At 35.1% G+C, this 15,474-nt stretch overlaps 1 protein-coding gene and 2 long non-coding RNA genes across 4 annotated transcripts in view; 2 read left to right on the top strand and 1 right to left on the bottom strand.

Moving 5' to 3' along the window:
• Positions 1-974, top strand: LOC125265655. Its single transcript, XR_007184326.1, has 3 exons — positions 1-57; positions 216-348; positions 826-974. It is a non-coding gene; the product is annotated as an uncharacterized LOC125265655 (long non-coding RNA).
• A 4,612-nt stretch (positions 975-5,586) lies between these two features.
• LOC125265639 (sialoadhesin-like) overlaps positions 5,587-15,474 on the top strand; it is an 86,259-nt gene continuing 76,371 nt past the window's right edge. The window contains exons 1-2 of the mRNA XM_048186002.1: positions 5,587-5,614; positions 14,058-14,342. Coding sequence (XP_048041959.1) covers positions 14,186-14,342 — 157 coding nt within the window. The 5' untranslated portion in view covers positions 5,587-5,614; positions 14,058-14,185. The remainder of the gene's footprint in view (positions 5,615-14,057; positions 14,343-15,474) is intronic.
• The window catches only part of LOC125265656, a 35,433-nt gene continuing 32,728 nt past the window's right edge, over positions 12,770-15,474 (bottom strand). For both annotated transcript variants that reach the window (XR_007184328.1, XR_007184327.1), the window contains exons 3-4: positions 13,722-13,866; positions 12,770-13,344 (exon numbers count right to left, since the gene is read on the bottom strand). This is a non-coding gene — a long non-coding RNA (uncharacterized LOC125265656). The remainder of the gene's footprint in view (positions 13,345-13,721; positions 13,867-15,474) is intronic.

The following is a 15,474-nucleotide window of genomic DNA, read 5'->3' as shown; positions in this document are numbered from 1 at the left end:
ATGTTCAACATGCACTACCCTGTGGAACTTGGGGCCTTCGCTGGAGTTTCTTCAAAGGTAAATATGCCCTAATTCTCTTTTGATTGGGAATGTTTTTGGTTCTTTAAGCTAGATTCTTGATGGTCTCTGTATTTATGCTGTAATTTATTACTGTGAGTTGACATTTTGTTGATATCAAACAGTGTTTGTATTTTGTACTACTCCTTTACCAACAGGTGCATATTTAAGATCAATCCCGACAAGGGCTCCAAAGTTGAGCGTCTGGAAAAGAAGAAGAGCCATGTAGTGAACCCCAAAGTCCTGACCCTTATCACCCGCATTTCCGAGTTTGAATGGAGTTCTTAATTGGTAAGTTGCTTATTGTCACTTTGCATACACTTTGCATCATGACCTACTTTATTGTACATATGTAGTACATACATTTTTGAAAAATGAACGCTGAGTGTAGACGGCACAAGTGGCACAAATTTCATTTGAATTGGTATTATTAAATATGGATTACTATATCTGTCTCTGCAGTGTAGTTCATAGAAATGTAATGATCAGTACAATACAGACTGAAATAAAATATACACAACTAGTTTTCACTATCACTATTACTTTTGTTAATGCTAACTTCCTTGTCACACTACAATACTACAAACTACAATAGCTTACAAGCATTACAATAACTTCCAACTGCCATATAGAGAAAAATAGCCATTATGAAGGGTAACATGGCATAATACAGAAAAAAAAAAACAGATGATTAATTCAACTTGTGTACACCCATCTTGGTAAGATTAAAGTACCTCTAACATGTAACAACAAGCATATGTTCTCTAGATCCAAGGAGGATAATGTGCATGGGAACTGTCTAGGAGAACCTGTGGAAGTGATCCAAAATTCAAGAGATCCAAAATTCAAGATCCCCATAGACCAAGTCTTTTACAGGTTGGCACTTTTTTTTGTGCAGGTTGTAATGTTAGAAAAGTTCATTTCTGAATCTGGATTTTGAACGTAACAAAAGTGATTAAGCGGACCACTCCTGAAAGACTTGAAGCGGCGCTACACGCAGACTCAAAGACTTGCAGTGATAATGATAGGTTACACTTACAAATTTCTTGTTATCCTCTTGGACATCGATGTCCTCATGTTAAGACACTTTTTCTGTTCTGCGCCCCAGACCGCTTCCCTCCTCTGTCCATTTTGGACATGTGACTGTCCGTAACAGAGCACTCTTGTCGAAATGGTGAGCGGTTGATATCACTTAATATAATAATAATAATAAAGATTTTCAAAGAAGTTTTGGCACAATGGCGCCCCCCTCCGTGTGGCGCCCCTATGCACTGCATATATTGCATGCCCCATTTTTGCGCCACTGGAGCTCATAGTTGTGGTTTTTCTCTTCTGCTCTGTTTCTGCTCTGTGGTTTTAACCAGATTAGAGGAAATATTTATGCTTTTTTCCGCATCCTCACTTTCATAAGCTCAAAATACTCTAACAGCAAAAGATTCATTGCAACAAGTACATGTCATTTTCATTAACTTCCCATTTTTAGAAATCCATCTGTATTCAGGAAGGCCTGAATGATGCGCTTTTCACTTCTGAATGTAATCGCTGTCATGTTCTACCCTCCTTTTAGAAAAGAAATAAACATTTTACATGTTGTTGTAGTGAATCATCAGTCCATCTAATCTGAATCACTTTAGATCTTGTGTGTGACAGTATGCAATTCACTTTAAGTCATTTCTCTGTGTTGGTGTTCTGAGTCTCTGGCAATTTGAATGTACTAAAAGAGAAATGCAATATGATTCCTGTTTGTTTTCTTCATATTTCTATAGCAATCAAACTGTTGACAAATTGCAAAGTCTTCCATGTGAAATATGGTGATGCAATTTAGCAACAGAAAAGCGGTTGCAGATTTTTAACTGATCCTAGGCTATTACAGATGTCAAGTTTTTAACAAACGTAAAATAGATGGAAAATATGCAGACATTGGCGAAATGTAAAATGCTAACAGATTGGATCACGTGTCCGTTATATCAATCATCTGGCTATTCTCAAACACCCTTGCTTGTGGCCACCTACTGTCGTCTACATCAGTGGTTTTCAACCTGTTGCCTCAGCCCACTAGGGGTCCTCAGTGATCCTCCAGGGGGGGCCGCGAGATAACTTTAAAATTAATTTAAATATATTAATATAATTTATTAAATTTATTACGTTACATTTAAAAAATACATTTAAAACAAGGCACCATCTCTCTCGTATGTATTCTGTGATTGTTTCGGATCAGCAGGCCGTTTCTGTGAACAGACTGAACGGTGGCTCAAAACGCCCAACTGCTTCATACGCAAACTCTCTCAGTTGGAAAAAGAAAACCAGTGTCGCTAAAAAGGTTTTGATGGATGACGATTGTAATGAAGGTAAAGACAATTAGGCTACAGTGACATACAGGAGTTGTTCATAAGGCATGCATGAGTCCGTTATGCACAAACAAACCGCACATTTGATCGCTATAACATCGTATAACAACATTTCTGCACAGTTCAATATATTCGGCAAGTTGTCAAAATGAATGTACTGTGAATGTTTTATAACAGATGCTCGCCGAACAAGCGTGTTTTGGAGAAGTTTGAGAGGATCAGTGGTGTTATATGTTTATAATTTTGAATTGATCCGCATAGTATTTAAATTCAGTCCTTTAGTATATCCCCGTGGTCTTGTTTGGTATTGCAGGTTGACGGTGCTTATTTGTTTAAGTTAAAGGGTTAGTTCACCCAAAAATGAAAATTCTGTCATTTATTACTTACCCTCATGCCGTTCCACACCCGTAAGACCTTTGTTAATATTCGTAACACAAATTAAGATATTTTAGTTGAAATCCATTGGCTCTTTTTTTTTTTTTTTTTTTTTTTTTTTGCCGCACCAAAAATTTTCTCGTCGCTTTATAATATTCATATTGAACCACTGTGCTTATATGAAGAGATTTAAATATGTTTTTAGTACCTTTATGGATCTTGAGAGAGGAAATGTCATTGCTCCCTATGCAGGCCTCACGGAGCCAATGGATTTCAACTAAAATATCCTAATTTGTGTTCCGAACATTAACAAAGGTCTTACGGGTGTGGAACGGCATGAGGGTAAGTAATAAATGACAGAATTTTCATTTTTGGGTGAACTAACCCTTTAACTTACTACTGAGCAGAGTAAGTAGGCTACTTTTAAGTTTAGAATGTCTGCTATGTTCACAAAAAGAACTCTGAAGGTTTAAATCTATCTTGAGTTTCTTCTTTAAAGAAATAATAACATAGGGTTAAAACGTGATAACACTACAATACAAATGTTTTTGTGAATTAAAAAAAGGGGGTGGGGGGGTGGTGGGCTGTGCAGTCTGTTGATTCGAAGAGGAGGGGGGCCTTGGCGTAAAAAAGGTTGGGGACCAAAAGCGAGGCTTTTGGCATCTCAAACAAGCCTAATAACAATGGCTGAAGTGGAGCGATACTGAAACCAGAGAGCTACTCACAATCTGTGCAAATGCCTAAATTAACCACCAGCTCAGCCGCCGCCAGGAATCAGGCGCTGCAACTGTTTGTGAGAGAATAACTCAAATAAGAGCAGTCGAGCATACATGAATAGGCCTACATGCCTTGTCATGGATTCACTTTGTATTCACTGGACTGTCCGTGTGTGGCAGTGAGAACAGTGTGAGGAATACCTGAAGAACTAAGTCATTTAAAGAAGGCCTAGATGACAGAGCTTTACTTGCATGCATTATTACAGAGATCTCGTTGTCTCTTTCTTCGTGTTGTCTCTTTCTTCGTGTATTTCTGTGTCTCCTCCTCCCTTGTCTCTTCTTGAAGTGTTAATGACTGTTTAACAGGAAGTCTCTGTTTTAGCACTTACAGCACTGTTAAAACAGTGCATTAATGTGACAGTATGGGGTCCAGTGCACTGCCTCTCATACTCTGTGAGTATTTTAATCATATTCTATACTATGTTTCTGTTTTCTGCATTTAGCTAAAGATAAAATAATGGTTGTGCTCTAGGAGTGTCTGAATTCACAGTCTCACTTTTTATTGTTGTTTATTGTTTAAATTCAGTGTGATGTCACATGTTGATCAGATTAAGAGTTTTAGAAAACATGCATTTATCTGTGCTGCATGTGAAAGATGGAGGTGCCCTGTACAAAATGTTGCTTCCATGTACTTTGGCTTGTTTTTGTAACTCTTGTTCTTCCTATTTCAATTAGTTCAGATAAAGTTGTGTTAATATGCATTTGTATTGTATGTTTCTGTATCTTTAAATAAACTCTCCATTAGAGGCTCAGAGAGACTGAGAACAGTGATCGAATACACAATCAGCTTCTCTATCACTTTTTATTCTCTCTGCCTCACTTACTGCAAAAAAAAAAAAAAAAAAAAAAAAAAAAAATATATATATATATATATATATATATATATATATATATACATACACACAGACAGAAGTATTTGGACACTTAAATCACACTTAAAACAAAGTGGCTTCTGCCAAGAAATGATGCTCAAGATTTTCTCAGAAGTATAACTTCTCTTTTTTATGAGACACTTTTTCAGTTACTTTTAACCAGTTGATCTTAGTGTCATATTTATTGGATGTATGAAGTCAGGTCTTCTCAAGATCATACAGGACTCAGAATAACCACAGGTTTACATCAACATATGAGCATGTTCTACTAACACTTGACAGCCAGACAGTGTTCCATTTCTATGACATTTCCATTAATTATTTTGAGAAATGCTTTAATTGAAAACTTTGATTCTGCTATATTTCTTTAAAATGCCTCTACTTTTGATATATAATGCAAATATATTTATGCATTTTTTAGATTTAAAGGTGTTTTCAAAGACTGATGTAACATGCATGTCCACTTAAATGATCTCAGTGCTATAAAATAACTATACTTAGACCTTGTTTTGGGTCCTTTTGGTCCCTTTTCTGGTTCACTTTAAGAGAACTGGGGTTGGTTCATTTAAGTTGCACAAAATCACACTAAATGTCCAAATTATTTTGGGGCCACTATAGTCACAGTTAATTTGATGGTTCAATGTGAAACAGGAAATTATGTTGTGTGTCTCAAACACTTTGACCTGATAGTGAGGCAGTATGACAATTTTGTAAACTTCATTATCCTGAATGGTAAAATATTTATTCACAAATGTCAATTATCCAAATCTCCTCTTTTATATAAGGTTTTCTGTAACAAATTCATTCTTTTAATAGTCTCTTTAACTTGTGAAAACTGTAAAAGGTAATTCTATTGTTACATATTATGAGTCTGTATTTGGCGTCATGTGAATGTCCTTTTTTTAATTTACTCTCCCATTAATCTTTGGAACTTTGTCGTTGGTGCCTGTTTTTTGTACTGTTAATAAGTTCTTAATAAAAAAAAAAAAAAAAAAAAAAAAAAAAGATAGTGAGGCAGTAGTCTGGGGTGGAGTGCCCTCTGGTAGCTATCAAGGGCACTCCCACTGGTAATCTGGTAAAACACTTTACATTGTGTTGAATGAATGGAAATGTTTCATATCTGTGTTTCTTCTGCTTTTAGTGCTGGTGTCCCTCATCCACTCTGGACTCAATCAAGATGATGGAGGTACTGTGCATTACTATATATATATATATATATATATATATATATATATGTTGTAGTATTTATTTGTCTACATGATACATCAAGATCCCACATTTTTCTCTGCTGTTTTATGTTCTTATTTTGCTGTCATATTCACAGCATCTGTTTGTATAGGAGGTCCTTGGGCTGCTAAAACACTGAAAATCTCTGAAATCCAATCAATCAATCAATCAATCAGACCAGTGGTTCAGTAATGAATCTCAACTTTGTCTGATGCCCATTTAGTTAATTTAGTTTTTGTTGTTGTTGTTGTTGTTGTCTTTCTGATTATTCTGAAAACATGCAGACAGGTGAGTCACCTTCTGCCAGTGAGTTAATTTTATTTATTTATTTTTACATTTAATTATATTTTATTTATTATAAAAGTTACATTTAGAAATACAAGCAGTTTAATTCAACAATTTACACTGTAATTTATGACTGTGCCATTAAGATCTTGTGACCAACTATGCTTCGCTTTATTCATTCAGTATGGCTTTGGTTGTAAGAGATAAGAGGCTGTAAAACAAACACCTGTAGAAGTTAGACATAAGTTCTCTGTATTATTATTACCTCATCAGCTCTTAAAATAAGTGCTGATTTATTCTTACTCAAACCTTCGACTGAAAACAAGCCCCACCTGCCGGTCAGAACAGGAACTGTTCAACAGCTTTATAAACAGTAACACAAACCACACAAAACAATGGCTTTAAACACAGACTTTATAAGATAATTTCAGACAGATTATTTTTATTCTGATCAGTTAAACAATGTTTGAATTGTGTTCTCTTTCCATTGAGATACTTATATTGTTTATGATGTTTGCCAGGATAGTTTTCCATTGACTCTTCAGACTATGATGATGATGATGATGATGTCAAATTTTACTTTTAAATCTGCTGTTTTAATTTATTTCAGTAATATAGGGACATTTAGCCCTCCTAAAATGTTCATTAGCTGCCCATAAATTCATTTCCCACAAATAAATTAGAATATTAGTCAATATTGGCTATATACTGTAATTATTATTATTATTATTTTTTTTTTTTTTTGTCTACCATTGCTTCTTAACATCGAAAGTTGTTATCTTTTTACTTCCATATTGTGCTGTAAAGCAGCTTCTGGAATGAACAAATGTTGGAAAGGACTTGATTTTGTCCATAGACAATTGATTGCATTGTTGTGGTTTGCTATTGGTGGATCTCATGTGAGTAGCATGTTGTCCTGCCCTCGAGACAGTAAAAAAAAAATAAAAATAAAAATAAAAAAAAAATTAAATTTGCTGTTTCTGAAAAGTATGTGAAACACATTATGCAATGATAAACGAAATGTAACATGCATTGGTGTCACATGACCTCATAACACTTGTTTAATTCAGTGATTAGTGTTCAGTTATCAGCTCAAAAATTAAACCCCATCCATCAAATGAGCTCTATATCAGCAAACTTACTAAGAATACTTGACTAGTATTGAATGTTAAACATTACCAGGTGAAAAAAATAAAATAAAACATATGCATGGATCATCAATCATTCACAATGGGGTCAATAATATGCATTTAGTAAATAGACTGACAAAGTTTTTTTTTATGGTGTGATACAGCAAGACAGTAACTTTGCACTGCATTAGACTTGTGGTTGTTGCATGTGTTTGTGGGGGTTCTTGTTTATTATAATGTTCTTATGTTCTTGCAGTAACATTAATAGAATGTTTGTTTAACATTATCTGGTCTTTAGTTAAGTCCCGTCCTTCCCAGGCTTGGTACCAGGTCTTCTTCTTGCCCTCTAAGAGGTGTCTGGCTGTTGTTCTAGCATCTTTATCTGTTGGCGTTGTACACTTTGTTTGCGTTAGTCCGCCAAGATCCAATCAAAATGTATCAAGAGAAGGGTCCGGCCATAAACTGGGACCTTGATTGTGCTGTTTACCACAAGTGTTTCCTGTAGTTGGGCTCGTGACCCTTGATTGAGTTAGTTTTTCACCAGCTGTGTTGTGAAGGAAAGTATTCACTTTCTTGTAAATGGGAAGAGAAAAGAAGAAAAAAATTTTTTTTGGATAAAGCATAGATGCCTGCAGGACATCTAATCTGTCTCTGACCAGGTCTCCATCTTTATACACTTTTCTTATCAGCTGTTAACCAATGGGATTACAGCTCAATTTCTAAGTAATTTTCTAAGTTTCACCACCTGTTTCACACAATTAACTCCCACTCCCGTTGTCTTTCATCTAATTATGGAATCCTGCCAATTGACCATATGCATGCTTACTTCCTGCACTCTAAAAAAATCTGGGTTAAAAACACCACAAGTTGGGTTGAAAATGGAAAAACCCAGCAGTTGGGTTAAATGTTTGCCCAATGTGCTGGCCAGTTTTATTTAACCCAACTATTGTTTAAAAAGTACTATATGGTTGGCTTAAAATAAACCCTAAAAGGTTGAAAATTAAAAATCAGACAGATAATTACTAGAGACAACAATAATAACGAAATGGTGAACATTTATTAATAAGCAATTCAATAAATGTTTAAAATTTTCATTTTAAAGTGAAGTAATCCTTTAACAGTTGTCATGTGACCAACATCTCTTTACCACATTTAACATTCAACAATACATTTTATTTCCAAATCAAAAACACCACTTCAAATATCAATGACCAAATAAATAAATAAATAAATAAATGAACAAAAACAAGAAAGGAGTAAAATTAAGAGTTCAGTCAATCCTCAATATATATTAGTCTTTAGTTTATAAATCCAAAATGTCTCTGATTCAGTTTAAGTTCTCTGTTCCCTTTCCTAATAGTACTATTCACATGATCAGTACTTGTATTCTAAGGATAGATGGGTTACTATTATGCATTAGTTTAAAATGTTTTGCCATTGGATATTCTTCATTACCCCTCCTGATGGCATATTTATGTTCAGTCAGTTGATCCAGTAATTGTCTTTTTGTTCTCCCAATATAAAACACCTTACATTCCAATCTATAAGTAACATGAGTTTGACAAATAATAATAAAAAAAAAAAAAGTTTAATAAAATAGATATTGTGTGTTTGTACATCTAAAAACATTTTACCTTGTACATTACCACAGTTATTACAATGGTGGCAACTTATCATTGGAGGATCTGGGAATATATTCCTCAGATTGAACACTTTAAAAAAGTTTTTTAATAATTCCTTTATTTTTTTTTCCATCAATTGTACTGTATTTTGTCACAAAATAGACTTTGTTAGAACTTTTTTTTAAAATATCATAATTTGTATATAACAGATAGGATTATTTATGTATGTATAAGATTAAAATGAATGATAAATTAATAGCATTAATCTGTCAACTAATGTCTAAAAATACAATGATTATCTGCCTAACCTAACCTAACCAGCTTGGATAGTGTATGGAATATTATATAAATAGATTACCCAAATTGTATAAGCATGGATGTGTCTGCCACTGTCACAGTCCTGGTTGCAGCATGAAAGAGAAACATCAGGATCTTAATGCAGCAGTTACTTTAATCCACAAACTCTAAATACAGAAACACTTGACTTGGAAATCAAACAGAACAACCAAGTAAAGACAACACAGAACTCACAACTGGGGGGTATTCCAGAAAGCAGGTTATGTGACATACCTGGGTATGTTTAAGAGTAAGTAAGCGGATAACCTCAACTTTCGGTTCCAAAAACGGAGGTAACTTTTAGGGTATGTAAGTAACCATAGCAACTTGCTCTCTGAACATAACCTGCTCCGGAGCAGGTTATGTTCAAGGGTTAGTTAGCTTAAGAGGAATTTAGATGTGTGTTATATTATCAATATGGTTATATTAATGTATCTAAATTTGTTATATAGTTACAGTTATATACACAATGTTATATTATACAATATATAAATGTTTATTCAATTCTAATATATGAATTTTATTGTCATAGCACACATGGATCTACTTCTTCATCTTTATAACAGGACATTTTCTATGCTATAATTTCTATAATAAAATACATATCATATATGTGATATTTTATTAAATAATTAGCATCAAACAAACAATATTAAGATTAAAAATTATTGCACAACCACCCAATAGGTGGTGATGTGCACCAAGTAGGTTATGTAAATCGCCATTAAACAAAAGAAGAAGAATGAAGTAGAATGGCGCGCTTTTTCTTAGCGTCTTTTTCCATGGTGAATCATCGATTCGTCGCTCTGTTGAGAATGTCTTGTGTGTTAACCGGGAACATACTCTGGGTTGGCTGAACTTATTCCCGGATGCATTTTTGGAACCAGCATACCTCGAGTAAGCAAGGTTTGGGTTAATCAACCGAGAGTTCAGGGTATATGTGACAGTAAGTTAACCCTGCTTTCTGGAATACACCCCTGAACGGAACAAACAAGGGGTTTAAATACACAGAGAACAGAGGATCTAATGAGACTAAACAGACACAGCTGGGACAAATGAACTCAAATGAGGGTAACCATGGGAACAAAGGAGAACATGTGACTAAGGATAAAATAAACTCATACCAGAACAGAACAGGGAAACAAACTCAAAACTAAACACAACCCTGACAGCCACCACATGCTGCTTTAACTGTGCATTTTGCTTTGAGTTCATCATAACCCAGCTAACAGAATTTTGATACAAGAACATATTCAATGAAAATATTCAATGTTGGTTCTGGGAATGTAAAAAATGTCCAGTTTTCTTGACATTAGGTTTAAAATTCAACATTCTAGGAATATTGATTAGTAACATTCCAATAACATAAAAATGTCCAGTTTTCTTAATGTTAGTAAAATGTTATTTAAAGGTTAGTATGATGGTCCTAAAACATTCTTTCAATCATTCAATCACCTGCTGTGAACCAGCCCTGAACGAAAGAGAAAGAACACAAACTACGACTTTCTTCAGTCACAGCCTTAGATGAACTGAAGATAAAAGACATGAAATCTCTCAAGATCTGATTAAACAACTCCAGAAACAGCATTACCAGCTTCACTTATATTACTAAACACACTGACTTTATTTCTGTCACACGTCAACAGATGTTCTTATTGAGAATTAACAGAGGTTTAGATGTTGATGTTTTATTGAAAATGGTTTGAGGTCACCACCATGGTGATCAGTGTTTGCTTTAGTTGAGCTCTTGACCCTTGACTTTTGTTAAGTTGCTTTTTTTTATCAGCAATTGCAGGGGGTTATGGAAAATGTTTCTTCATTGATAAAGTTGATCAACATGTTTGCTTTAACAGTCAAACTGGACATTTTTATTTTCTTGGAATGTTACAAATCAATGTTCCTAGAATGATGAATTTTAAATCAAAATTAAGTTGAAAGAACGTTTGAGGAACATCCTTTCAAAAAAGTTTCTCTAACTTCAAGAAAATTGGACATTTTTTACATTCCCAGAACCAACACTGAATATTTAGAGAACGTTCTTATAACAAAATTCTGTTAGCTGGGAAGTTACTGAAAGACCCAAGTGATTACTTTTTACCCATTCAGCCATATGCCCGGAGAGTGTTTATTTATTTTTTAAAAACACAGATTTACGGTGAATGTTTGAGATTCTATTGCTATAGAAACAAAGATCTAATATGCAATCCGTGCAAATGTGAGGTTCTCTGCTGTTTCTTGTGAAATTTATTTAATTATTATAGCTATTAGTATTATCCACACAGCAAAAATGCTTGTTTGTTTAATTATTCAAGTATGTGTGGTGGGCCTACGTAAAATACGGGATGCATCATTTAACCTTTAAATCCCGTATTTTATGGGATGGGTGGCATTGTGGCAACCCTACGATAGAGGCCCTGTCCCAAATGGCACACTCCGGACTTGTGGACTTCCTCAGAGTCCACACTTTGGTGACGTCATGTAGTGCAGACCTATAGGGCCCTTGGCGTGAGTCCACGAGGGAGCATTGAGAGGTATTTTTGGGACAGACTCGATCGTCACGCCAGATTTGGGACAGGGCCAGAAGCAGTCCATTACTGAGGACCAGGCACGTGCACATAGACATAAAAGGGGGCTTGAGCACCTGCCCTTTTTCCTCCGCGAGAGAATGTGCCCTTTTTTCTGGGGTGTTTTTTTTTTTTTTTAATAAATGAATATATATTCCTGTTTACACACAGCTTCCCTGTTAAACAAATATATTTGCCCTCCCTCCGCGACACGCCATTCATTCCCGAACGCGCACACGTCCTGCCTCACCTCATGTTTGCTGCTGGCTGAAAACTTGTGACAACTATGCCCGGGAAAATACAAATGCTGTCTGGCGATGCGAAGCGAAAAAGAAAAAAAGCCCTAGATAGATCCATCCCGTGCATTTCTTTCAGGTAGCCTATATGTTCACAAACGTGAAATTTTTGGCTATTTAAGGGAGAGATTATTTATATGTTTAACGCCGCGTTAATAGTTGATCACCATCAACATATCTGCGTGATTTGACACTAATGCAATTTATATCATATTATCATTTAAATTATTTGAATGTGCTTTGCATTGCGTTTTGAACCATGGTAAAGATATCTGTAGGTCTGTCAATACCAGAAGAGGAGCTTTCCAAGGATGCACATCCATGATCCGCTTTATTAGACAGTTAAGGAGAAGAATGCACAATTTATTAAAACTATCATAATACAGCATTGCATAATGCTATTCTTAAATCTATGCTTACACATGATAATACATATAAAAGTTTAAACCCTCGCTCTGTCTTTGCATGTTTGATGTATGCCATATTCTTGTTAAAGAAATTACAGTGGCATTTCTATCACAAAAAAAAAAAAAAGGTGGCCGAGTATTATTATTTAACTAATGATATATTTTTAATTATGGTTGTTGGCTTTGATCGTGGATTTGATTGTGCTGTGCTGTGTAACTACAAAAATCAGCAGGCTTTTGGTGCCCTCTGCAGGCATTTGTTATAATATATAATGTATTTATAACATTTCAGGGGGGAAAACTCTTGATGTGTTTAAATATACAGATTAGCTTGTTTTGGTTAATTTAGAAGAAATCTACAGATGCAAACAGATGGATGGTAGTAGGCTTAAAACAAACACCATCTAAATGTGTAGAGTTAGGGTTAAGTTTTCTTTCCATTAGAGTAAAAGACATGGCAGCAAAAATTAACCAAAATCTTAAAATTGTCCCCTACATGAAAGAAGTATTCCAATAACACCAAAAGAATTAAAACGATTTATTGATTTGTGCAAAATAAACAAATTATTAGTGAAACTATGTCCCTCTCCTTGGTGCATCATTTATATAGCTACTTGAAAATAGTTGCTGTTGCCTGCTCTTGTGATAAACCTAGTGAATACTAAAGAAGAACATGGTCTCTGTGTGAACTAATTATTTTGTAGAAATCTGTGGAGTATAAAACAATTGTGTGAGTGTAAGGGAATTAAATAAATTGTCAGAGTTGTCTTAATATATTTAAGGGTTTATTATTTTTTAAAATAAATAATTATGAGAAGTGCCCTTTTTTCCACTTGAGCCCCTGCCCCCCAAAATGTCTGTGCACGTCCCTGCTGAGGACGCTCAGGGTTTGTGGGGATATTGTAAAACATTAATCCATTTCTTTGTGATTTGCTGTTATCACAGCCCACAGCACAGCAGATAGACGGCTTGTTGTAATTCAGTCCTACAAATGGCGCCCGTACCACTGTGTGACGTCACATGAAATCCATGAATAAGGGGCTTTCCCACTAGAAAAACGAGAGATTATTAGTGCATTCCAGTCATTATGTGATATATTGTAAGTTAAATCAGGAAAGCAGAGAAGAGCTCTTGCCGTAGATATCCTTGTTATACCACTTCACATTAAAATACCAAGTGTTACGTCATTCTCTTGAAGTCTGTACATGAGAACATGAAGGACATTTTATAGCTTATTCAGTCAAACTGACGGATAATGATTATTTGTAGTGAAACCTTATGATTTGAAATAATTTGTTTGTCTTTTTGAGTGTTATCTTCCCAAACCGGTCACTACAGGTTATATTCATTGAATACAAAAGGACTTGAGCGAGAGAGTTCAGTACAGATGAGTTTTGTACTGAAGTCAGAGAATGATGTGACTTACAATGATGTTAAATGAGTTCATGAAGTCTTCAGATAGTTTGTTGAAGATGATTCAGATTCAGTTGCTCCTCATATGAAGTTGTAGTTGGAGTCTTCATCTCTCCTTCACCAGGAGCTTCATTCTGAGGCAAGTCTGAGGTGTTTGTCTGAGGATGTACAGAGCCAGAGCTTCCTCAAAACAACTGACATGACAAAACTAATGAACAGCAAAACAGAACAAATACTATGAAATATGAGATAATGTATTAACTGTATAGTTTTGTAACACATTTACAAAATATGATTCTTTTAAATTCTTCTACTTTGAGTCACTTTATGTTTTCATCTTTTTTCACAGATTTGCCCACATCTACACTGACTGTGACACCAAACAGTCCTGTATTCACTGGAGAGACAGTCAATCTGAAGTGTGAGATAAACTCTGATCACAGTGACTGGAAATATGAGTGGTATAAAGACAGTTCAATGTTACAGACGTCTGAGCGTTACACTGTAAACAGAGACACTCTCAGTATTGTTGGAGCTGTTAAGACTGATAAGGGTCAGTACATGTGTAAAGGACATATAGATGGAAGACCAGTTTCATCACAATCAAGCTCTGCTGTTTCTCTCTCTGTGAAGGGTGAGTTGAACATCATTGTCCTCATACACTCACATGTACAAAAAATCCCCAGTGTTAAATTAACACTGCTCAGTGTTCAAATGTCCACAATACAGAGTGTTAAAATAACACTGAAGCAGTGTTGAAGTTAATGAGATAATTAAGTGATTTAATTAGGTGATGATTGACCATTATTGTAGACGGCTGATGTTAATAAGCAGAATCACTGAAGGAAAGAGAAAAAACAGCAGAAAAAAAAAGATGAGCAGAAACACAAGAACAAAAACTGACCATTCCAGCATTAACAGCTTCACTTATTACTAACCAGATTGACTTTATTTCTGTCACACGTCTATGGTTCTTTTTGAGAATTAACAGAGGTTTCGATTCTTAATTATTTAAGGGCACCTATTATGCCCATTTGTATAAGATGTAATTTAAGTCTCTTTTGTCCCCAGAATATGTCTGTGGAATTTGAGCTTAAAAACTTCACAGATCATTTATAAATCCATGTTGTAAATACCCATTTCTGACTAGTCAAGAACAGGCATGTGCCTTTATATCCAAATGAGCTGCTGTGCCCTGCTCCCTCTCCACGATCACAGTTCCTGCCTTACTCTGCCAAACACTTTCAAGACATCTGCTTGGTTTTGATTATCATCTATATTGCGATCATCACTCTCACGAATAGCATAGTTCTTCGTTCATCATTAAAGTTTATTATGTCCACACGTTTTAAAGCTGTATCAGTTTAAACTTCTAATGGATCATTTTCTGAGCACTTATCTGAAGCACATGCACACAGACAGCTCGCTGTTATACGTCAAGTCTCGTGAGTAACTTCTCTTTCTAGAGATGCACCGATTGCAATTTTCTTGGCCGATTCCGATTTCCGATTTTTTGTTAGTGTGATCTGCCGATACCGATTTTTGCCGATTCCAATTTTCTTTCTAAGAACAATAATTGACAACATATACAAACAAAAATCTACTTTTCTTCAACGCAAAGTTTTATTTTCATTAAACAAAAAACACAAGTAAAAAGTCAGTAATAAAATATAAAGCTCAAATAAATGCAGTAGAATTGTCATGAATGGGAAGCTCAGGCTGGAGATCCAAGTGCAGCGTTTTATTTACAGTGAGAATGGTCGTAC

This window comes from Megalobrama amblycephala, linkage group LG3 (assembly GCF_018812025.1).
Source record: "Megalobrama amblycephala isolate DHTTF-2021 linkage group LG3, ASM1881202v1, whole genome shotgun sequence".
In the NCBI taxonomy this organism is placed as follows: Eukaryota; Metazoa; Chordata; class Actinopteri; order Cypriniformes; family Xenocyprididae; genus Megalobrama; species Megalobrama amblycephala.
The sequence above is the reverse complement of the archived record's forward strand: the minus strand, read 5'-3'. Positions and strand labels throughout refer to the sequence as shown.